The sequence below is a fragment of the Amblyomma maculatum genome, chromosome 4, assembly GCF_055883805.1.
Source record: "Amblyomma maculatum isolate TAMU_Amacu chromosome 4, ASM5588380v1, whole genome shotgun sequence".
In the NCBI taxonomy this organism is placed as follows: Eukaryota; Metazoa; Arthropoda; class Arachnida; order Ixodida; family Ixodidae; genus Amblyomma; species Amblyomma maculatum.
Window position 1 is genome coordinate 12,891,632 of NC_139347.1, and position 23,543 is coordinate 12,915,174.

The 23,543-nt window shown below is 43.6% G+C and overlaps 1 protein-coding gene across 1 annotated transcript in view; it reads left to right on the top strand.

Annotated features, from left to right (window-relative positions):
• Positions 1 to 23,050, top strand: part of IntS9 (integrator complex subunit 9) — a 46,354-nt gene extending 23,304 nt beyond the window's left edge. Inside the window, exons 11-19 of the mRNA XM_084600748.1 lie at positions 5,402 to 5,505; positions 5,582 to 5,713; positions 5,798 to 5,853; positions 12,680 to 12,829; positions 14,138 to 14,224; positions 14,513 to 14,611; positions 17,098 to 17,208; positions 22,738 to 22,794; positions 22,882 to 23,050. Of these exons, the coding sequence (XP_084456874.1) occupies positions 5,402 to 5,505; positions 5,582 to 5,713; positions 5,798 to 5,853; positions 12,680 to 12,829; positions 14,138 to 14,224; positions 14,513 to 14,611; positions 17,098 to 17,208; positions 22,738 to 22,794; positions 22,882 to 23,001 (916 nt within the window). The 3' untranslated portion in view covers positions 23,002 to 23,050. The remainder of the gene's footprint in view (positions 1 to 5,401; positions 5,506 to 5,581; positions 5,714 to 5,797; positions 5,854 to 12,679; positions 12,830 to 14,137; positions 14,225 to 14,512; positions 14,612 to 17,097; positions 17,209 to 22,737; positions 22,795 to 22,881) is intronic.
• Positions 23,051 to 23,543: the final 493 nt, after the last annotated feature.

Genomic DNA, 23,543 nt, shown 5'->3' on the forward strand with positions numbered 1-23,543 from the left:
CTACGTCCTGGGGAATCGAAGTGGTTGCGAGGCGTTATAGAACAGCGGTGCAGTGCATCCACCTACAATGTTAGAATAGGGCAGGAACAGAGGTTTGTGCATGCTGACAACCTACGTCCGTGTTCGTTTCAAAGTGTGGAATCCGGGCCAACTGTGTATCCTTCTGTGCCTAGTTCAATGCCTGATTCTGTACCGGAAGAGTCGTCTACTAAGACCCCTTCCTTAGATACGTCTGAGCCACAGGATTCCTCAGCACCACAGCCTGCCCAAGCATCTACGTTGCGGGGACAGAACGCCAGTTCGCCTGCAAGGTCCACGCTGCCTGCACCACCGCTCCGGGAGCATGCGCCACCTCCGGACACGCCACCTCTTCGGCGCAGTGCTCGTTCTCGGAAGCCTCCTGATCGTTATACCCCATAGAGCTGGTGTAAAACAGTTAGGGGAAAAGGGAATGAAGTATCATGTGATCGCATTGTGCGCGATTGGTATGTAGTGTCACGTGATGCTGTGACGTGTGTGAATGGCAATGCCGAGAGGGGGAGCGTGGCACTTGTTAAGAAGTCAGTGTGCAGATCGCTCGTGCGGGTCTCTTAATCTGTACGGCCCAGCATGCCGAATAAACATGTTGCTTAGTCGCTCTGCCTCTGCTTCGCTCGCCGCGGCTACAACAATTCTATTAGCGATTACCTTAGTAAATACCTTATACGTAACAGACAGTAAGCTGATTGGTCTGTAATTTTTAAGGTCCTTAGAGTCCCCTTTCTTGTGAATGAGGATAATGTTTGCATTCTTCCATGGTTCCGGTACCGTCGGTGACACCAGGCACTGCGTATACAGGGTGGCCAGTTTTTCTAGCACGATATCCCCCCCGTCCTTCAGCAAATCTGTAGTTATCTGATCCTCTCCAGCTGATTTCCCCCTTTTCATAGTTTCTAGTGCCTTTTTGACCTCGTCCTTCGTCACTGGTGGAACGTCTGACTGTTTTTCCCTACCGCCAATCTCATTACGGTCCTGACTACTTTGGCTACTGTAGAGATCTGTATAGAACTCCTCGGCTACTTTGACTATCTTGTCCATATTAGTGATGACGTTGCCCGCCTTGTCCTTTATCGCATATATCTGGTTTTTACCTATGCCCAATTTCTTCTTTACCGCTTTAAGGCTTCCCCCGTTCTTTACTGCATGCTCAATTTTCTCCATGTTATACTTCCTTATATCGGCCACTTTGCGCTTATTGATTAGCTTTGATATCTCGGCCAATTCGATCTGGTCTGTTGGATTGGAAGCTTTCATACTCTGGCGTTTCTTAATCAAATCTTTCGTCTCCTTAGACAGCTTACCGGTATCCTCTCTAACTATCCTACCGCCTACTTCTACAGCGCACTCAGTAATGATATTTCTGAAATTATTGTTCCTTGCCTCCAGGGTAATATCGCTATCCTCAGTTAGAGCTGAATGCCTATTCTGTAGCGAGATCCTGAACTCTTCTGCCCTCCCCCTCACCGCTAATTCGTTGATGGGTTTCTTTCTTACTAATCTGTTGCGTTCCTTCTTCAGATTTAGGCTAATTCGGGACCTCACCATCCTGTGGTCACTGCATCGCACTTTCCCGATTACCTCTACATCCTGCACAAGGGGGCGGTTGAACACATTATGAAGTCGATTTCATTTTTAGTCTCTCCGTTAGGACTTTTCCATGTCCATTTCCGGTTCTTCCGTTTGCTGAAGAAGGTATTCATGATTCGTAAGTTATTGCGCTCTGCAAACTCAACTAGTAACTCCCCCCTGCTATTCCTAGAGCCAATGCCATAGTCACCTACTGCCTTGTCTCCTGTCTGTTTTTTCCCTACCTTGGCACTGAAGTCGCCCATTAGTACAGTATACTGCGTCTTTACTTTTCGCATTGCCGATTCTACATCTTCATAGAAGCTTTCAACTGCCTGGTCATCATAACTACATGTAGGTGCATAGGCCTGTACAACCTTCAATTTATACCGCTTATTAAGCCTAATTACGATGCCAGCAACCCTCTCATTAATACTATAGAATTCATCTATATTACCCGCTATATACTTATTGACAAGGAAACCTACTCCTAGTTGTCGCCTCTCTGGTAAACCTCGATAACACAGTACATGCCCATCCTTCAGTACAGTGTATGCCTCATTCGGCCTCCTAACCTCACTAAGCCCTATGACATCCCATTTCATGCCCTCTAGTTCCTCTAACAGCACTGCTAAACTAGCTTCACTAGCTAGGGTTCTAGCATTAAACGTTGCCAGGGTCAGTTTCCAATGGCGGCCTGTCCAGCGGAGCCAGGCTTTCTTAGCACCCCCTGCTGCGTCACAGGTCTGACCGCCGCCGTGGTCAGTTGTTCCGCAGCCGCTGGTGACTGAGGGCCGGGGTTTTATGGAGCTTATCATAGGAGGTTGTGGCCAATTACTGCACCAGGGTGGCCAACTCCTGTTCTGGTGAGGGAGTGCGTTGCCGGAGGTGTTCATCGGCATCAGGTCGCACCCCAAACCTGTTTATGCAATTCCATCGACACACGGATTTTTTTTTTTTTTTTTTGTTCCGGTGGAGAATTGCGCGGCACCGGGATTTGAACCCCGGTCCTCTTGCATGCGAGGCGGATGTTCTACCGCTACGCCACCGCTGCAAAGGAAAATGAATTAACCGAGTTCAAATTATCGAGGTTGTACTGTAGTTAATTAAGGTCACACAACTGACTTCACTGTGCTATATGGCTAAACAATCCTATAATATATTCCACTGTGAAAAAAATGTTAAAAGCTACGGATTGATCGATTGTAAATTGAAATATAGGCTGAATTTCAACTCGTTGCAGAAAATTTGAAGATGTCACTAAACTTGAAAACCTTGGAACTTCATTTCCATAGCCTGATATTTCTGCAAACAACTACAGATAACACATGTCCCTGCTATGAATAGACAGGGTTCTAAAGTATAATAGATGGAGGCATATTGTTGACGACTATATGCATTAAGTCAGTATTTTTGCAGCTTGTTCAATTGAATAATTTAATAATTGATGGAATTCATTTTTGTCTGGTTTGTGCAGAAACTTAGAGCATCCCAAAGAAGTATTTAATTCATCCATTTTTATTTTGATGTATGCTGTAGCCTAGGTGAGTTTTTATTCACATTAAAAAGAAAGTCTGCGAAATATTGTAAAAAAAATCTCATATACTCACACACCACTGCAGCAGTGCTCTCAAGTATGGAATTCGTATAGTATGTCAACCTAGATTGACTTCAGAGTTGTTGGCCCTTTTGAAAAGCAAAGTTGCCTGAGAAAAGCTAGCCCTACAAACAGGCCTACAGACAGAGGTGCAACAGCTGCGCCAATTGCGCCATTTTGATACAGCTGCATATTTGTGCTCCAAGCTGCACCATAAGCATGAAGTTTGTTAAATTTGCGCCAAAATGCCCCGGCTACCCACAAAAGTTTGCTATGCTCAGGGACAACGTTTCAGACTCTGCAGCACGCGTCACTGGCATTTTAGTTTTATTTTGAGACTGCTTCACACCGTTTTAACGCTTACTTATATTTTTCTCTCGCATTCATTTGCTTCCTCCGCTCTCAGAGAACGCCAAACCATTGCGGTTTGAGGATGCTTCACGGCATGGACTATTGCGTGTGCGGTGAAGCATCCCCATAATGCAAAGAGGCAGTTTGTAACTAGGTGCCACTGTTACCGCGTCGCACTGTGAAAAGGGCCGGGGTGGTACTTGTGATTTTGGATGCTGCATGCTTTTAATGGATGTATCTCTAGTTCTCTTATATGGCTCTTCGAAGTTTTCGGTATTTTGTTAGGCCATTCATTTACAGCAAGGTTGTTCTTATGCTATCTCGTCCGTAGACTCGCTTTCCTGTTGTCAGATGGTTATAGGAGGTGCATCAGTTATGGCTTTTATGTTTGTGCTACTATAACCTCAGGTGGTACATTTGAAATTTATTTTGGGCATCAGCAAGTCGAAAAACGCGCAGCAGCCTTTGATTTTGAATTCTTAGTATGTTAAAACTTAGTATATAAAAAGTTAATGTTTACAATTTCTTAATAGTTGAATGAAATGCGGCAAAGTACTCTCACTCAGTGCATACAGTGGCCAACGTTGTGACTGAAGCTGCCTCCACCTCTTATGCTTTGGTATATCCTTAAATTTCAGCCGAAGTTGGTTGGGACAGCTGCTCCCAGCCGTCATTGCATTTGAAGGAATTTTATTGTAGTACTTAGAAATGTTACCATTGTTTATGAGTGTCATAAAATGTCTTGTAAAGATATTTGCGTAATACTAAGTCAAAATTAAGCCAACAGCAGTGTTCTTAATTACTTACTTGGTTCATGTAGGTCACAGATTATTGGTACGTATTTTCACTAAGGTGCTACAGAAATTACAGAGGTAGAACTTCATCCCACAGTTCTACTTTATTGTAGGAATGGGTGGCACAGCCACTCATCATTTCACCTGTGCTCTGAGAAGGATTGTAAGCTAGACAGGTCATTGTAAACAAGTAAACTAAACAAATCCACACGCATTCCACTAGGGAATTGAAAGCAAGGAAAGAGGTTGCAAACAGTTCTTTGCAGCTCTTTGGAAAGTGACCCAGTGGACATGCAAGCTTGAATGTCTTTGCGGTTGTGGCTTAGTTCCATAAATGACGGGGAAAAAAATGTTCACTATGCTCATAGACGGGAGCAGGCCTAAGTCCAGAAGCTAGAAGCTTGGGCTGGGAAATTTGCTGCATGTTCTCTTCCTTTGAAGGATGAAATTGTCTTGCCTTTTCTATGCCCATTGTCTTCTTCTTCACTGTTGCAATAATGTCAAGCTCTTTATTTTATTGTTTCCTATGTTGTTTCAGTAGTGTCTGCATTATTGTTGTTTAATACACACTGAACCTGAAATCTTATAAATGCTGCGCTGCTTAGTTGTTAAGTGTGATTTCATCCCGGGCTTAGATAAGGTGTTTATTTTTCATATTTTCATTTTCATGGTTCCATTCCTTAGTTTTTCTTGCTGTTACAGTGCACTGTTATGATTTATGTGTATTCACGATCCTCAGAATACGCCGCGTGCTTGTGTTTCCTTTTTCCTATTCTAAGGAATAAAACTTCAGTCGGTAGATCGCGCTTAACCTCAGTGTTTGTCCAGTTCCTTTGTCCGTGTACAACTAAGCAGCGCAGCATTTATGAGAAGATGTTCCAACTAGCCTAGTCCCAAGCACTTCTGAACCTAAAATGATTGCATTGCTGTCCAGTTAGTGGTTTCTTTAAACCATTTGACTCTTCCTCGTGGGGATGAAAACTGCTTTAGAAGAATCGTGTGGCACATGTGTATGTTTAACGGTTGATGGGTTCTTTTACTGGTATAATTACAGGTTGTCTTCAGCCAAACAGGCCAAGGTGTATATACCAGAAGAGCCATTCCCTCATGCTCAGTTGGTGCGTGGTGGCCGTTTAAAACCGTTCTCTAGCATCAAAGGTGTGTGATATGGAGACCATCATCTTCGTGCTCATTCTGGTTTTGCCTCATAAAGAAGATCTGTCTTTCTTTTCAGCTGAAGGATTCACTGCTGACTTCCACACCCCCTGCATTGTATTTGCTGGCCATCCCTCCCTTCGGTTTGGCGATGTTGTCCATTTCATGGAGCTTTGGGGCCCCTCTCCAAACAATGTGGTCATATTTACAGGTAGGGTGGTCAAAGGCCAGGAAAATTTTTTATAGTTGCCCAAGAAGCAAACCAGATCAATTTCTTTCCGTTCTTCCTGTGCAGAACCAGACTTCAACTTAGCAGAAGCAATCGCGCCATTTCAACCAATGGCAATGAAGGTTGGTTTTGCATTGTTTTTTTTTTGCTTTTCTTGTTTTTGTTCTTGCAATGCAGAGTTTTGGTGCAGACGGGCCATTGTATAGGACACACCAGCAAAATATTCTTTTTTTTTAATATGCGTCTTATACATTGGAAAATTAGTAAGACGATACTTTTTTAATATCACTGAGGTTGCCAGGCCAAGCTCTCAGTATAACTAAACTATTTGGATCAGACGAGTTCAAAATAATAGGGGTTCACTGTAACAAATTCTTTGTTGTAGTTTGTTTTGTGCTGTAGATTGCAGTGACGTTATGATGCATGTAGTTCAGAGACCATAAGACAGGAAGTGTGACACAGAACCAATTTTCCACATTACTGCAATGATTAATTCTTCAGTAATGTATATTTAGCACTCTAATGAAAATATATTCCGAAGTTAATATAATTTGGCGTAGTATGTTGGACACACTGAAGAGGTGCTAAACCATATATGGCTGCCTGGCTTCTAGATCACAATGTAATGGACATCCAAGGCAATACAACTGTTTACTACACCTGTTTCAAATGTGCAAATGTGTACCATCCTTCAGGATTCTTGAGCATCAGCTTTCAGCTGCTTGCATTAGACAGCTGTTACCTAGAGTCGCAATCTAGTGTTGTAACAAGTGCCGTTGCTAGAATGTTTTGTCCTGCCATATCTTTGCACACTAGTGCACAGCCTAACCTGCCAAAGATTAGAAGGAAAGCTTCAGACATTCAGGAAAGCAAGTTGGCCATTTGTTAACTATGCTAATTATGTGACTTTCAAAGCACAGTCGTGGTTTGAGACCCTACAAACACTCCCTGTTCATACCCAATAAGCTGTACTTCGTTTTTCATTTGCAATGTGTTGAGGCCTCTTTACCCTTGCTTTTTAATATTAGTTAAACCTTGTTAAGCTCTCATCAGGGTGTCTAGCAACCGGGAAAGTCGAGAATTGTCAGAGAAATTTCATGCACCGGGAAAGATCGGGGAAACGTCAGGGAAACCATAAAATATTTCTCCAATTCAGAGAAAATGGCACGATATATTCCACAGTGCATTTGTATTTTAAATTGGCTCACAGCAAGTATGGTATTCATGCAAGTTTTTTTTTTTTTTTTTCTGATGGCCGCGTCGCAAGGCGAGGCGCGATATATTACTTTGCGCTTGACGCCAGCGCATGGTTGAGCTGCCGCAATAGAAGAACCAATACGCACGTGAGTTGGGTACTCAATAAAATATGTGGAAGCGCTGCGTGAGATTAGTACGTGACAAAAAGCAGGAATAATGTGCCAGCGCGACAGCGATCGGCGAGCTGAGCTACAGCTGAGGTTCGTTGCGACACTCCAGCGGTCCCGTCTTCGTGATCTCGCCGCAGGTTCCGCGCTTCGTGTGCGCGATAAAATTGCTTAAAACTTTCATGTCCACAATCATGAGCTCTGTACCGGCATCACATTCCGCGCCAAACTCGCGTTTGGTCACGGACTTTCCTGACAGAACGGCAGTGCACCGGCTCCGCCGTAGTAGTATGTGGCGGCGGCGTCAACTCAAAGTGTACCGTGATCCGAGTTGCGATTCGCGCTGTAACTTGAACCCGCGGTGGCGTCATTGGGCAGTGTAGTTGATGTTTCCTGCACATCTAACAAGTCTGGCACCGGCTGTAACTTGGGTCCCAATGGCACGCTCGTGGCCGGCTTCCAAAGGCTCGTTGCGTGCATGGTTACAATCTAATGTTTTCCGGCATCTCGATCGCAAGGAAAACTCTGCACAAAGCGGTGCATCGAGAAACACTAGCGCAAACGAAGAAGCGCATGAAGCGGCGGCCACGGCGGCGAACGCAAAACAGGAAAAAAAAAAGTGACGCCCCTATCACGCCAGCCTATGGGAGACGTGGAATGGCGCGCTTGAAAAGCGCCGCCATAAGCAGAGACTATAAGCAGAGACCATAAACAGCCTTCGGAAAACCTGTGCGTGCAGCCAGTCCGCATGAGTGAAGCCATTTTAAGATAGCTTAAATTGCACACAAAGAAAACAGCTTTAAACCAAGCCCAAGATAGCAGCGATCAACTGAATGCCACACGCACAGCTCGCGCGGGAATTTCGAACAAAATTTCTCTTTTTGAAGGGCATTTCATGAATGCCGTAACGTTTTGAAAACCGATTTTGTCGCATTTTCTGACTGAATTCAGTGTTAATAATTTGAGTGCAGGTGCTCTAAAGGATAAACGTTCCGAAAATGAGTTTATCTCAAAATCAATTTTTGAACATTTCCGACTGTTCTAAGGCTCACGTCTCCTCTTAATTAACTCTATGGCTGTTACCTGTAAGAATTTCCGCTACTGCAAATCTTCAACTAATTTTATTTTCTAGCTGACTGCGAATTTATCAGCAGTCTGAAAGTTTGCAACTTAGACGCAGTTTCCTTTAATGGCCGCATGCACCGCCACTATTATACAACTAGGCACGGCCGGTCTCAAGGGAGAGAGAAGCGCGCTCTCCCTCGAGACCGGCCGTGACCTAGGATGCCTCGCATCGAGGCACCCTACATACACCCGAATTTTGACCAATCAAAACCGCCGTGTTTTGATACATGAGGCCTATAGGAAATTTCGCAACTGGTAGTATCAAAGAGCTCTGCTGAGGCTGGCATCAGTGCGATTTTAATTTTCAGTAAAGTTGCGACGTTTTTACCCGCCATTAACACTAATAACAGCCTTTTACTATTGTAAACTGCAGAATATGATTAATAAATAGCTTTTTATTGGGAATTATTCGTCTATGCTCATCATCAACAGCTACATTTTTTAGCCTCTTTCCTCGTCAGGGAATTTGACCTGAAGTAATCAGGGAAACATGGAAAAGTCAGGGCTTTTGAAAATAGTGATTTGCTAGACACCCTGTCTCATTCAAGGGATGCCAAAATTCTTTTCCTGGTTGTTTTATTATGACCAGCCGTGATGGTGCAGTGGTTAAGGAGATCGCTGTCTGTGCCCGAAGATGCGGTATCGAATCCCGGCCGGCCGAGGTTTAATTTCGATAGAGATAGAGGCGGAAAGTAAGGTGCCCATGTGCTGTGCCCTCCACTGCGGTCTGTCTCATAGGCTGAATCGCTTTGGGACGTTAAACCCCATAAACCAAACCAAACTTATTATGGGCGGGGCACAGTTCTTGCAACCCGAAGAAAAGTCTTGTCCAAGCTGAGGGACATGTGCTTATATTGTATATTCAACCTTTACGAAATTTAGTTCACCAAATGTTGTGCTGCTTCAAAGTAAAGACCATAACTTAGGAACTAATTTTCTCTTTCTTTTGGCAGAAAAATTTGCTGCATTAAAATGTGCCATAAATGCTTGATATTTAATAAGAACTTAGTATACATGGATTTGCAGTGTGCAGACAGTCATTTTATTTATGCAGTCTACTCGTTTTAAGATGAGCTCGAGAAGACCAGAGAATTTGTTCACCTTATGAGAGCTTTGCCTGAACAAAAGTGCCCTTAGAAAGGATATGTGCGCAGACTAGGTACGTCCAAACATATTACCTTAAAATAATCAACAAAATAGTCTTGCAGAGAGAGGGTAACTGCTGCCAAAGTATGCCATCCATTTGCTTACTTGATGGAATCGCTGCTTCTTAGACAGGGTGAAGAAATTTAGAAAAGCTTTATTAAAATCGCACATTAAAGAAAGTTCAGGAATCGCACTTTGTCACACTGAGTTCACAGGAGAAGTGCACACACGTTCCATCTCACCTGAGCACATGCGCAACTTCTCACACCACCACTGTCGCGCACGAAGTCTTTCCAAGTGCCACCACACAAAACAGTGCCCTCTGGTGCCAAAGAGAGGAAAAGTCACTAATGGGAATAAAGAAACAAAAGCGCAGTTGCTAACAAGCATTTATTGCACTGCACGTAAAGTGAGCTGAAGACTAAGAGCATGAAACCAGCTCACGTTTTTCTACTTATAGAGCTTTCCATCCGACTCCTGGAACTTGGAAGATGCAGCTACATAGTTCTCAAGCCTCAAATCAGAAAGCAGGCGCGCTTTTTCACGCCCTGGCTTTCCCGCACCAACATGAAACGCTCGCTCCCACTTCCAATAAAGCATGCACTCCTGCTAGTCAACTTTCCCACAACTTACGCAATAGTGCGCAGAAGCAGTGGTGGAACTGCAGCACCAATTGCGCCAAACTGCGCCAAATCAGAAATCCTGCTACATGCTGCTACAAAATCGATTTTTTGCCTACTGCGCCACGCCTGCGCTAAAAGTAGTTATCTGCTGGCAACACTATGCAAGGCGGAAGAATATTTTTCCAGGTCCAGGGCAGACAATCACGAGACACAAAATTGACGTTTGTCTAAGTCACTTCTGCGTCTCTGGTCGGTGTTTGTTTCTATTCTTTCCGATATACCTGGAGGGAGTGAGAGAAGGCTGCAAAATATCTCTCAAGTCCAGTGCGTGGGAAGGGTGAAAGGAGGGGCTGGCAGGCTGGCAGTCTAAGGGTCGAAGCACGGTCAAACGCGTGACGGCTTCGAGCTGCCCTGGGCGCTCACTTAATTTGTTTGCGTGCGTGCGCGCGCACGCGTGCAAAGCAGCAGGCTGGACAACGCAGGCGGCATAGTATCAAACAAGCGACGGTTTGGAACTGCCCTCGGCAAAGCACAGCTGGATAAGTATGCACGCTTGCTGCTTCTTTTTTTTTTTCGTACTAGTGAGGTATGGGATGCGATGGCTTGAGTAGCAGCGGAGGGCGCGTTTAGGATTTTACTGCTTCTGTGTGTGCGCACTAGACTCTGTTGGCCGCTTTTTTACCTTAAGTTCAACCCCGTATCTAGAACATCTATAATTTCACAACTTAATTCCAAACTTCAACGTTTACGCGCTCTTTAGAAGATTATATCAGTCTTGACAGTGCACCAGCAGCGTGCCTCTCTCGAGGGAAAAAAAGGTCTCCACCCAGGATATGCAAAACTATTCTTCTCTCTTTATCTACAACCAGCACGGATATTGAAGGAAAAAAGTGCCTCAACGTTATACCCTGATGTAAAGGACAAGGACTCCCAGAAAAGAAGTCAGAATCAGGAAAAGGTACAGGAAGAGATCAGGCTGGCCAGGAATATAAGCACCAATGCTGAGCTGCTTTTCTCAAAATGCGTCAGGTCTAAACATTTTGCAGACGTTAAGCAAGGACAAGCTCTTCTGAAGAATGGACGGGAAAGGCTCGCAGCAGCACTGTTCAAGCTGGAGTCATTAAAGAAAGAGAAGAAACAGAGCCTTAAAGTTGCAGCTTTAAGAAGCGGCAGTTCTGAATTTTTACGGGGAGTTGTTATATTAAGACAGCTAGCTACCTTCTTTCTAAGGTTACAGTGTTTATAGTGTAGTTGAATATTTCGTTATGCCTTCCCTCTGAATAAAAATGGCTTTGTTTTTAGCAAAACCTCCTGTTTGCTTAATTTGGGGCTTTTTAAGAAAAGAAAGCACTTTAGACTGCATTTGAGCTTGAAGCTTGTTTTTGCATGGCTACTGTCGTTATAAACACCAGAGCAATTGGGTTCCAGAAATAAAACAAGCCTTCTTTATTTAAGCATCTCGAGATCTGAAATTTTGCTACAAAATGCTTTTTTTTTCCTGCTACAAAAGCCCAAATATTCGCAACAAAATGCCATTTTTCTTGCTACAAAACTTGAAATGTCTGCTACAAACTGCAATTTCTTCTACGAAAGCTGCTACAAGGTGCCAGTCGCCAGTTCCACCACTGGCAAAAGTCATCTTGTGGTATCCCGCTTCCTTGCCTAGAAATCATGCTACTTTTTTTTTTCTTTGCCATTACCGTGCAGGCGCTTTGTGTGGGCTGTTTTGCAGTGTCACCTAGTTCACGATCACTTTAAAAGTTCATCGTAACTAAAGTACATGCAAAACAGTTCATCTTAAGCAGATTTAAAATTTCTTTACAAAATATGGAGTCCTATGGGAAACGTGGTCAGTGGTCTCACATTGTTCATCATATCTCTGAGAACTCACCTTAGCCAAGTTCATGTTAATGGCAATCTGCCGCAAATTTCCGAATATTCCACTTCACCCATCCCGGACTGGTAGCTCAGTGGTTAGGGTGTTCAACTGCTGAGCCTCGGGATGTGGATTCAGTTCTGTCCACAGCAGCCTCATCTCTAAAACGGAAATGCAAGGCACCCACATGCTATGCAACGTCATTGTGACATAAAATATCTCAGCCAAAATTCACCTGGAGCCCTCCACTGTTGTGTCCCTTGTAGACCACGTCAGTTTGAAATATACACCGTGTGACATACCATACCACCACTTCTTTACCATTCTTAACCATTAACCCTCTCTCTTCTTAAAACCAGGCACCGCCAACCTTTACCCTAAATAGATTCTTTTATTATTTGGATGAATTTTTAACTTGTTAATTATTCACCAAAATTTAGCGCGTGAAATTCACCAATTTTTAATGTTTAAACATGGCTTTAGAAGCCCCAAGCCCCACTTCAAAAAAAAAAAAGTGCCCATCAGAAGTGATTCTTCAAAGCCTCGTGGTTATTGTGACATCGGAGGGCCATGTGACATGGCTGAGCACTGCTGATTGGTCGACAGGGTGTGGGACATCATGAGACCTTGTGACATGGAGGATGCACTGGAGGATGGAATGTAAAATCTCCACTTTGAGAAAATTGGCTGGAACTTTAAATACTGCTTTCTAGCTGTTCCATCAGATCAAGTGTTTGACAGCAGCATTTTTGGCACGACTTGAGTGAGAGCAATTTCCTGTGCTGTACATTTTTTCTTCCTCGCGTGTGTCCAGGCCCTGTGCTTCCCCATCGACACAAGCCTCAGCTTTGTGCAGGCCAACAAGCTCATCCGTGACTTGAAGCCCACCAACCTTGTGCTTCCTCTGCAGTACACACTGCCACCCCTTCTGCAGCCACATCGCAGTGACTTGGTCATAGAAACGGTTTGTACTCGTTTAGGCTTAGCCATTGTGTCGCCATAATGACACAAAAAACTCCTGCCATTGGTTTTACATAACCAGTGATCTCTTTTGATGGCAATGCTCCTCTATTAGTTCCTTATTTTTATTGAAAATATTTTGCATCTTGCTTTTAGGCCTGTAGGAGAACGCTGCAGGTGGTCTATCGGCGATATTGACTGCATCCACAAACTTGAAAAAGTCGGAAATTTCACTCGAATTAAGGGGTACTTTTTTAACATAATTGATAGTGAAGAAACTAAGGCTTCATTTCAAATTGATCAGAGGTCTGGATTAAATTAATTTGATTTAACGTGAGTCCACTGTGTTCCTTTGGTCTTCATTATAGTTTTGACGGTGCATTTTTTTCTTCAACAATAAATATATTTATATCGAGGGTAGTTTTTTTTATTAGTAAAGGTCTGGTAATAGTCTAGATTTTCTAATAGCACATAAAATATCATCCTGCTTGATTTGTTGAATGAATTGAACAGTGCTGGCTCAATATCATACGAAGCCACTTGTATCTGTTCTCGAGTCTCCGATAGCTTGTAACTGATAGGCATAAGGTACAAACAGGGGGCTCTGTTGCTTTCCTCAAAAACTTTTCAACATCAGCCCAGTCCTTTGTGCCACTCAAGTCTCTGCAGAAGGCAATGTCCCAGCGGTAAGGAAGGTTCACCGCCAGTCATGTGCCCATTCACGTGGCGGTGTACATATTGCTCATACATATGACACCCAAGGTAAGGGATGGAGCAGGGTTCAACCAGATCTAACAAACCTTCTTTTCATGCCCATTATTGTAGGCCATGGTTCAATCTATAATCCCTCTCATATACTGAGATGTTATTAAGAATAGCCAAAGATAATTTTCCAATTTCCTATTGCGTATGACATGGTGGTCATAGAGTTAATTTGCAGGCTTCTTGTTGTGTGTCACCTATTAGAAGCCAGTATTGCCTCTTTCGACGCCTACAGCTTTAATTCTGTGACTGATAGGTCACTTCGCTGTTTCATTTTCTGCAGATATCCGCCCAAGTAGTGAATAATCACTCAAATATTTGATTTGTTTTGATTTATTTTTGAAATGCACTACTTACATTTGATATTGCAGCTAGCCTATTTGTAACCTAGCCTGTTGGTATCCTGCTCACCTTCAACAAAGCTCAATTCGCACGCCGCCTATTGATTTACAATTCTGATTTATGTTTGTTTTGTTGTGTTGAATAAGTTTGGTATAGGGCACATTTGGTGCTCAGTACTGTGACTGAATCTTTTGTTCCTGTTGTGCAGGAGTGTGAAGTGCAGACATACACCCGTGGCAGTATAGTGCACATTCCTGTGCAGCGAAGGTACCAGAGGATTGAAATGAGTTCAGAGGTAACATCAATATTTTCTTCTGGGCCAGTGGCATACTGCTGCCCTTTTCCAGACATTTGTGTTTCAATGCATTCATTTTAGTGGCCATGTTTCAGTAATGAGCCCATTCCTAGCAAGAAAGTATGTAGTTATTTTAGGCTGGGGCTGATGCTTTCTTGTCTGTGTTGTGTGTTAGCTTCGTTGTTTTTGTTGATGCAATTTAAAGTATTTTCTTCTCCCTTATTTGTGATTAATTGTGTGCATGGAGTCTGGAGCATAATAGCCAAAATTGTGCATTTTCATTTTTAGCTGGCTTCTTCCTTGGTGCCTGTGGAAGTGAAATGTGGGCTGGGCATCGCAACCCTTACTGGTGCACTTCATGTCAATAACAACCGCTGTGTGCTCAAGGTAAAGTACTACATATCATATCAGATTACGTGTAAGAATTAGCAACGCATAAATATTTGAAGTTTACAATGGTTCACAAATACCTTCTGCTACTTAACTAAATTTGCACTGCACTTAGACGGTTCAAAGTATTTGAGCTTTTTCAATCACATTCAAAAATTACATATGTAAAGAAGAAGATGGGCTTGCGCTCAAGCCGTGTGGTGTTCGCCTAGTTCACTCACCTGACTGGTCTTGCTGATCAGTGACCGCTATTACGCTTACATCAGGTCACAAGCCTTGTAGAAATAATCCCCCCCTCCCCTTTACACATATAACAGTTTCGAAAGTTTTCTGCAAGTGAACATGTGGTCATGCAGTGCAAACTTTTAAACAGTGCTCACCAGTAAAAATTGACCGTCTTAAACTGGCACATTTGTTCCACTAGGTTCAAGTGCTTGTGGATAGACAGTGTGGCAGCTATGTGCATATTTTTGCGTACTGAATACTGCCTGTGAAACCATTCAGTGTATTTAAATGGGCAGAGAAGTCCAATTTTTCTTACTACATTCTGCTTTAAAAGTGGACATAAGACATTAATGACCCTGTATCATGGCATAAAATTTGCCTAGCTCAGTAAATTTGTAGTTATATTTCTTCTGCCACACATTTCCAGTTTCACGCTGCCAAAGAAAGGTTCCACTGTAACAAGCTAGTGTGAGATCATGTGACGCATAAAAAAACTGCAATTTTTTTCAGCTGCTTTGTATTTTTAATCCACAAAAAGCTCTTAAGCTAAGCTGCTCCAGAAGCCAGAATGAAAGCAACTGCACAATTGCAGTTTTTGTGGGCCTCGCATGATCTCACACTAACTTGTGGCGTTGTAACCTTTGTTCGGCAACCTGAAACCAAAACTGAAACTGTGTGGCAGAAGAAATGCAATTTTAATTATATACTGGACAGACTTCATGCTATGATACATGTTTGCTAATGTCCTAAGCATAATTCTACAGCAGAAGTGCAGTAAGAAAAATTTGATGTCTCTGCCCCTTTTAAAACCTTTCACTAATTGGCCAGCTTATACCGATTTCAACTGGTCACTCAGGAGCACGCTTTCTTGCCCTGGGATGACAAAATTTCAAATTCCACTGGTCGACCAAAATAGGTTGTGCGTATTCCGCTAGTCATCTGGAGCAACTTGGGGTGCTCCAGCTCGATCCGCCTACCAGAGTCGGATCCTGCCAGAAGTTCTAGTTGACAATGTCACTGCCGGAATTTTTTTCGCTGTTTTTAGCAGTTTCAGAGGTATCAGCAGAGGACACCGGGCAACACCATTCCTTTTTGCGCTAGTATATTGAAGTTCATCTTTTGAAAAACATCTACAGCATTAAAATAGTGCGAAAGCAAGTTGCAGAGGGCCGCACTCCTGCCTATTCATCAGCCGCAACAATTTCACCGCTGGGATGCAACTTCAACTTCTGGAACCGGCTCAGCATTACTTCTACCGCATCCTCTGCACATTCTGCTGTTCAACAAAGGGTGACTCGCTCTGTAGCGGTTTAGGTCGCTCTGTTCCAATTCGGGCACCCAGCTCCATTCATAGTTTAAAAACCAACGCTTGTGACACAGACAGAGGACGAGAGGAAGCAAACAGAAGGCGCTGAACTTGCAACTTGATGGATCGCCACCAACTCGTGCAATCCTCAGTTCTTCACCAGTGGAAATTGCCATTGCTACTTACAAGTGCTGTGTACAGCTCATTATTAACTGTTCTGGCAGGAAAAAATTTATTTGAATTTGTTCAGCTCTTTGCCTTTTCAATTAGGCAGCTACCTCTTTTTGAAGTAATTTTTAATTGTTATGCAAGCATATATCAAGAGAACTGAGGTACTAATTCATACCACATTTGAGATCTTGCCAATTTATTGGTTCCATTGTTTAACCCTTTTCTTTCTATATAACCAGTAGTCAAAACGCCTAAAAAATGATGCCGTTCAATTTCTAGAGCCATTCTGAGGACAGTTTTATCGTTTGTTTGCACATGTGACGTGTATGAGCTTATAAAAAGGAATATTCACAGCACTAACAAATAGACACTCACAAATAGACACATAGGACAGGCACCGCCCATGTGTCTATTTGTGAGTGTCTATTTGTTAGTGCTGTGAATCTTTCCTTTTATGAGTAATGCACCAACTAGCCGAGAATTAGTCTTACTTGCATGCAGCTTCAGATAGAACGAGAAGAAGAAGGTGGTTTACACGGTATGAAGAAGCACTGAACAAGGGTAAATTGGGTACGCCTCAACGCCTCAGTGGACTCATCCTCGCCCAGACAAAGACAAGTCCACTTGTCAAAACGTTGGCTTGACCTGCGAACTGAGGCATACCCCATTTACCCTTGTTCAGTGCTCCTTCATTGCGTGCAGCTTACGCCATATAAATGGTTAAATTGTCTGGGTGATTCAGAAAGAATGAAGGTGTGATAGTAAATGTAATTCATTACAGCCACTGCAGAAGGATCCAAGTGGAAGCAAGAAATGGAATGGCCAGACCCCTCCAAAAATCTACACCTGGGGTAGCCTGGATGTTACGGAATTTGCACGAAAGCTAGATAAGGTATGTCTTGTTAATGCCATGCACTTAAAAGGGCAACTCCACTGGTTCTTCATCATCTTGAGTTACTGACTGCATTACATTCCTCGATGTGTCCAACACAACACACCGTTTAGATTTCCAAGTAGAACAGTTTTAAAGAATAAGGAACATAAAACAAAAACCGAAACTTATGTCATGGCCAGAAATGACATTTCAGTTGACGAATTGGCGACTTCACACACAGTATTGGAAAAACGCTCACTCGTGCATTGGATGGGGGAAATAAATACTGGAAAATATAATACAGCACATAAAATGCTTAAAATAGCCTAATACATGCTTCGAAATTTCTTTGTCATGCAGGGAGGGGGCAGTAACACCAGTATAACATTCCTGACTTCACAAAAGCAGTGTTGCCCACATAAATCCTCAGAACTAAGGCCACGAATGCTACACTTTTTAAAATGGAGTTGAGCATGAATGAATTGGCCCATGGCACCCAAGTTATGTAGAATGGGTTTGGGCGGAGAGGAAAACCTACAGTAAAATTTTTACCAGAATACACAAATGTCGAATAACCTCCAGAGTTGCCTTTTAAAGCTGTAACTCCGTTAGACCTCTAACCCACCCGAGAGAACGGGCTTCTCTAGTAAACTGTTGTGATTGCTTGTACTGTTTTTCTGTTCGATATAGGGAACCATTCTGACCAATTTAAATGCAATAACTTAAGGGGGAAAAAAAAATCTTAAAAATCTTATTCAGGTTACACCAATGGAAGTGTGCTGAGAAGTACTGGTTTGGCTCAGGTTTAGGTCAAGGTTAACAGTCAAATCAGATCGGCCTTAGTTTGAATTACCCATGCGAAGCCTATGTGGTTAGGACATCACGAAACAGCTTAGCCAATCAGAGCAACGTCACAGGATGTTCAGCAGTATAGTATTGGTTCTCACCTCACCCTCCTATATAGAATAAGCTGCCCCACCTGGCCGCTCATTCCAACTCGATCATGCCATGGCCTCATCATCATCATCAGCCTGGCTATACCCACTGCAGTGCGAAGGCCTCTCCCATATTTCTCCACTTAACCCGGTTCTGTGCTAGCTGCATCCACTTGACCCCTGCGAACTTCTTAACCTCATCCGCCCACCTAACTTTCTGCCGCCCCCTGCTACGCTTTCCTTCCCTTGGAATCCAATTTGTTACCCTAAGGGACCATCGGTTATCCTCCCTTCGCACTACATATCCTGCCCATGCCCATTTCTTCTTAATTTCTACTAGAATGTCGGTAACTTGAAATATTTCTCTGACCCACTCTGCACGCTTCCTATCTCTTAATGTTACCCCTACCATTTTTCGTTCTATAGCCCTCTGGGTTGTCCTCAACTTAAGTAGAACTCTCTTGGTTAGCCTCCACGTTTCAGCCTTATAGGTGAATACAGGTAAGATGCAACTGTTGTATACTTTCCTCTTGAGCGATACTGATAAGCTGCTAGTCAAAATCTGCGAGTGCTTGCCAAATGCGCTCCATCCCAATCTTATTCTTCTTGTTATTTCCTTTTCATGGTGCGGATCTGCGGTTACTACCTGTCCTAAGGAGACATATTCGCCTACTACTTCCAGTACTTCGCTGCCTAATGTAAACTGCTGTTCCTTCCCGAGGCTGTTGAACATTATCTTAGTTTTCTGCATATTGATTTTCAAGCCTACTTTTCTACTTTTCCTGTATAGATCATCAATCATTATTTGCAGTCCATCCCCTGAGCTACTTAGCAAGGCAATGTCATCAGCAAATCGCAGATTACTGAGGTATTCTCCATCTACCCTTATCCCTAACTGCTCCCATTCCAAGTCTCCAAATACTTCCTCTAAGCAAGCTTGAATAGTACTCGGGAGATTGTGTCTCCTTGCCTAACACCTTTCTTTATGGGAATTTTGTTACTTTCTTTATGCAGAACTATGGTTGCTGTGCAGCCACTACAGTAGAACCCCGCTGATACGTTTTTCATGGGACCGTAAAAAAAAAACGTAAGAGCCGGGAAGTAGGACAAATTGAAAAATGACAGTAGTGGGCAACTGAATGCATTTATTGCCATGTTATCACTTGAAGAAGTCATGCAGCGTTGTCTGTCGCATCTTTTCACGTCCGGTGAGCACAACTCGCTTCTCCAAAAGTTGCAGTGCCATGTGGCTCTCGCGATCATCGCGAACGTACCTTCTGAGAAGGTCCAATGCCGCCACGGCCGATGTAAACGTCTGTTCCGGCTGCGGCGCATCCTCCTCCTCCTCTTCCTCTTCGTCGCCACTGTTGTGCGCGTCTACACACTCGGCCACGATCTGGTCGATAGTCATCATCTCGGAGGTGGCAACGGCATCATCCACAGACACGTAATCGTTGTACACGATCCCGTTCGCGCCAACCGCTTCCATGGCCGTGTCCAGTTCGCAGTCCTCGGGGGTTCCGGGGTTGTCCACGGTTCCTGGTTCTGCTGCGCTGTCTGCGTCGCCGAAGCACTTCGCAAAGCAATTCCTGACCGTTGTGGCGGTGACAGCACTCCATGCCGTGGCCAGATAGTGCATGGCATCCAGGATCGTAATGCCAGTTGGCTGTTGCCCGCGGTCCACAGAGGCCAGGGATCGCTTCACGATGCATTTCCTGTAAAAATGCTTCACGTTTTTGATGATGCCAGCATCTAAGGGTTGAAGGTGGCTGGTCATGTTGGCCGGAAGGTAAACCACCTTGATGTTCCGCAGCGACGTAGTGTCCTTAGGATGCGCGGAGCAGTTATCTAAAAAAACTTTGAAAAAGAGGCCCGCTTCATCGGCATTGAAAATGTCCCTAGGTTCGTAGCCGTCAATAATGCGCGCCACGGTCTCTTTCCAGCTGCCTACAGTAGCCACGACCACGCTTGCGGCCTCCCCATTCACGGTTCGGTAGCAAATACCGTGCCTTCGTTTAAACCGGTCGATCCAGCCGTTTGACGCACTGAAATCGACGATCCCGAGCTTGTCTGCTATCTCCAGTGCTTTTTCGTGCAAAATGGTGCCATCAAAATTAACACCTGCAGCTCTGGCTTGCTTGAACCATTTGTACACCGCCTCGTCAAGCTGCACGTGCTCCGCACCGCGGGCTTGCTTGCTTTTGATGTCAAAGGACCGGGCATTTGCTTCGATCTCGTTTCTTTTCGAAACAATAGAGTTGAGGGTGGATGGCGTAAGTCCCAGTTCCTTAGCGATGCACAGCCGCTTCCGCGTTGGGTTTGCATCCACAGTGCGGAGAATATTCAGTTTATCCTCCAAGGATAGCGCTTTGCGCTTTCTTGATGCCATCTTGCTGTATTTACGTGCTGAACGGTTGGCACGCGCCAGGTGGGCGACTGAGTGCGCTGGACGCGTGTGCACACGACCGCGGAACGAATTCACAGCCGGAAAATACACGCGGAAAGAGTCCTAAGCTCGGCAATCATGAAGTCAGTCGCACACACACCAACCGCACAAAGGATGGAGCATGGAGTAATGAAAGACAGCAAGACGCAAAAAAAAAAGCGCAACTACTGCTGATGATGATGATGACGCAGCCTGCCCAAGCGTCACTAGTGCCCTCTGTAGACACGCCAGCAATGCTAGGCCAAGCCAGGCCAAGTCAATTCGCCGAAAAAGTAAACATGGCCGTCGCTGCTTGTTTTTCGGGTTGGCTTGGGGTGCGAGTTCACAACGTATCATGCGGAAACGTGTCCCAAGCTACGACGTAACAGCGGGGTTTCTAATACATGAAAGTCTATGAGAGTCATGCTGGGACTCGACCACAAGGACGTAGCAGCCGGGAAAACGCAGCACCCGGGAACGCAACAGCGGGGTTCTACTGTATATATATCTTCCAGCACTTCCACGTACGGCTCGTCTACCCCCTGATTTCACAATGCCTGCATCACCGCTGAGGTTTCAACTGAGTCAAATGCTTTTTCGTAATCAATGAATGCTATGTATATGGGCTGGTTATATTCCGAGCATTTTTCTATATTGATGGTATGGATATGATCGATAGTAGAGTACCGTTTCCGAAAACCTGCTTGATCCTTTGCTTGATTGCAGTCTAAGGTTGTCCTGATTCTATTAGCGATTACCTTAGTAAATACCTTATACGTAACAGAGAGTAAGCTGATTGGTCTGTAAGTTTTAAGGTCCTTAGAGTCCCCTTTCTAATGAATGAGGATAATGTTTGCATTCTTCCATGGATCCGGTAGCGTCGATGACACCAGGCACTGCGTATACAGGGTGGCCAGTTTTTCTAGCACGATATCCCCCCCGTCCAGCAAATTTGTAGTTATCTGATCCTCTCCAGCTGATTTCCCCCTTTTCATAGTTTCTAATGCTTTCTTGACCTCGTCCTTCATCACTGGTGGAACGTCTGACTGTTTTTCCCTACCGCCAATCTCATTACGGTCCTGACTACTCTGGCTACTGTAGAGATCTGTACAGAACTCCTCGGCTACTTTGACTATCTTGTCCATATTCGTGATGACATTGCCCGCCTTGTCCCTTATCGCATACATCTGGTTTTTGCCTATGCCCAATTTCTTCTTTACCGCTTTAAGGCTTCCCCCGTTCTTTACAGCATGCTCATTTTTCTCCATGTTATACTTCCTTATATCGGCCACCTTGCGCTTATTGATTAGCTTTGGTATCTCGGCCAATCCGATCTGGTCTGTTGGATTGGAAGCGTTCATACTCTGGCGTTTCTTAATCAAATCTTTCGTCTCCTTAGACAGCTTACCGGTATTCTCTCTAACTATCCTACCGCCTACTTCTACAGCGTCTACAGCGCACTCAGTAATGATATCTCTGAAATTATTGTTCCTTGCCTCTAGGGTAATATCGCTATCCTCAGTTAGAGCTGAATACCTATTCTGTAGCGAGATCCTGAACTCTTCTGCCCTCCCCCTCACCGCTAATTCGTTGATGGGTTTCTTTCTTACTAATCTGTTGCGTTCCTTCTTCAGATTTAGGCTAATTCGGGACCTCACTATCCTGTGGTCACTGCATCGCACTTTCCCAATTACCTCTACATCTTGCATAATGGCTTGACTTCATAATGTGTTCAACCCCAGTATCAAATTCTTTAATTAAGTATACATTGCATAACATGGTATGCAGTTTTTATCCTCAAGCTCTGGTAATTGCTGCAGTGCAAATTTCTAAGTTTTTCGGTATGCTTCATTCACTTTATTTTAAGCATTTAATGTCAGAGGTGCCCCTAATATGTTAAACGGAGAGAACTGGTCACCATTACCTTTATGAAATAGGAGCCAAATGATACCTCAGAAAGTTGGTAACCACGACTCTTATATTTTAATTACACTTTTGCTTTGTAAGAGAACAAAAATGCTAATCAGTTGTTTAAACTAAAATAGCTACATTCAAATGCATGTAATACCTTAATGAATTTCTTTTTCTTTTTTTTTTGTGTGTGTGTGTGTGTGTGGTTTACAATAATTCAGTAAACATACCTCAATGTGTAAATTGTGCGAGATCTTTCCTTGATACTTTTCCCAGGCTGGATTTACTGACGTAAAAGTGGAGAGTACTGCATCTGGTATGATTGTACACTTGGTAAGTTTTGTGCATGTCCTCGTTTTGTGGGTTCTTTGTAGCTGTCATGAAAAAGCTTTAATGGCAGTTTCTTTTCTTTCTGTTCAGCCAAATGAAGACACAATCATTCAAGTGGACGAGCATTCAACTCACGTGTTCTGTGAAGGTGACTATGCTGTACGAACTCAGCTTAGAGATCTCTTGCTGCAGTGTCTCAACAAATTTTAAATCTGTGTGCAAGTAATATTAAAGATTATGGATTTGCTTTCTTTCAAAACTTCGTTTCATCCACAAGTTGCGTATGACCCTGTTTTACTGTCCTGGTTGGTTTAGGAAGGCACATACATGCGTGATCGTTCAATATGACTGTTTTGTTTCTATTTATACATTAAAGGTTATTAGTGAGGTCTAAAGACACGCATATTTATTTATTTATTTATTTATTTAGGAATACTGTCAATCCCGGGCGGGATCGTTACAGGCAGGGCACAAAACGCATACAAAAAGTCAGACAATATTTGAAACATGTTCAAAGGCAGGGACAATCATTTAAAATGAAAGGAAGATTGTGGTCAGAAATAAACGAAGCAAGACAATGATCAGTGTACAGTAAAAAGTACAGTGAACTATCGATACATGAAAACAAAGAAAAAGGTATATGAATGGACACAGAATGGAAATAACAAAGCAATAAGGGATTAGTACAATTTGCAAGTTATCAATGTATGCTGAGAAGGAAACTGTTCGGATGAACATTCATGAATTTGTGT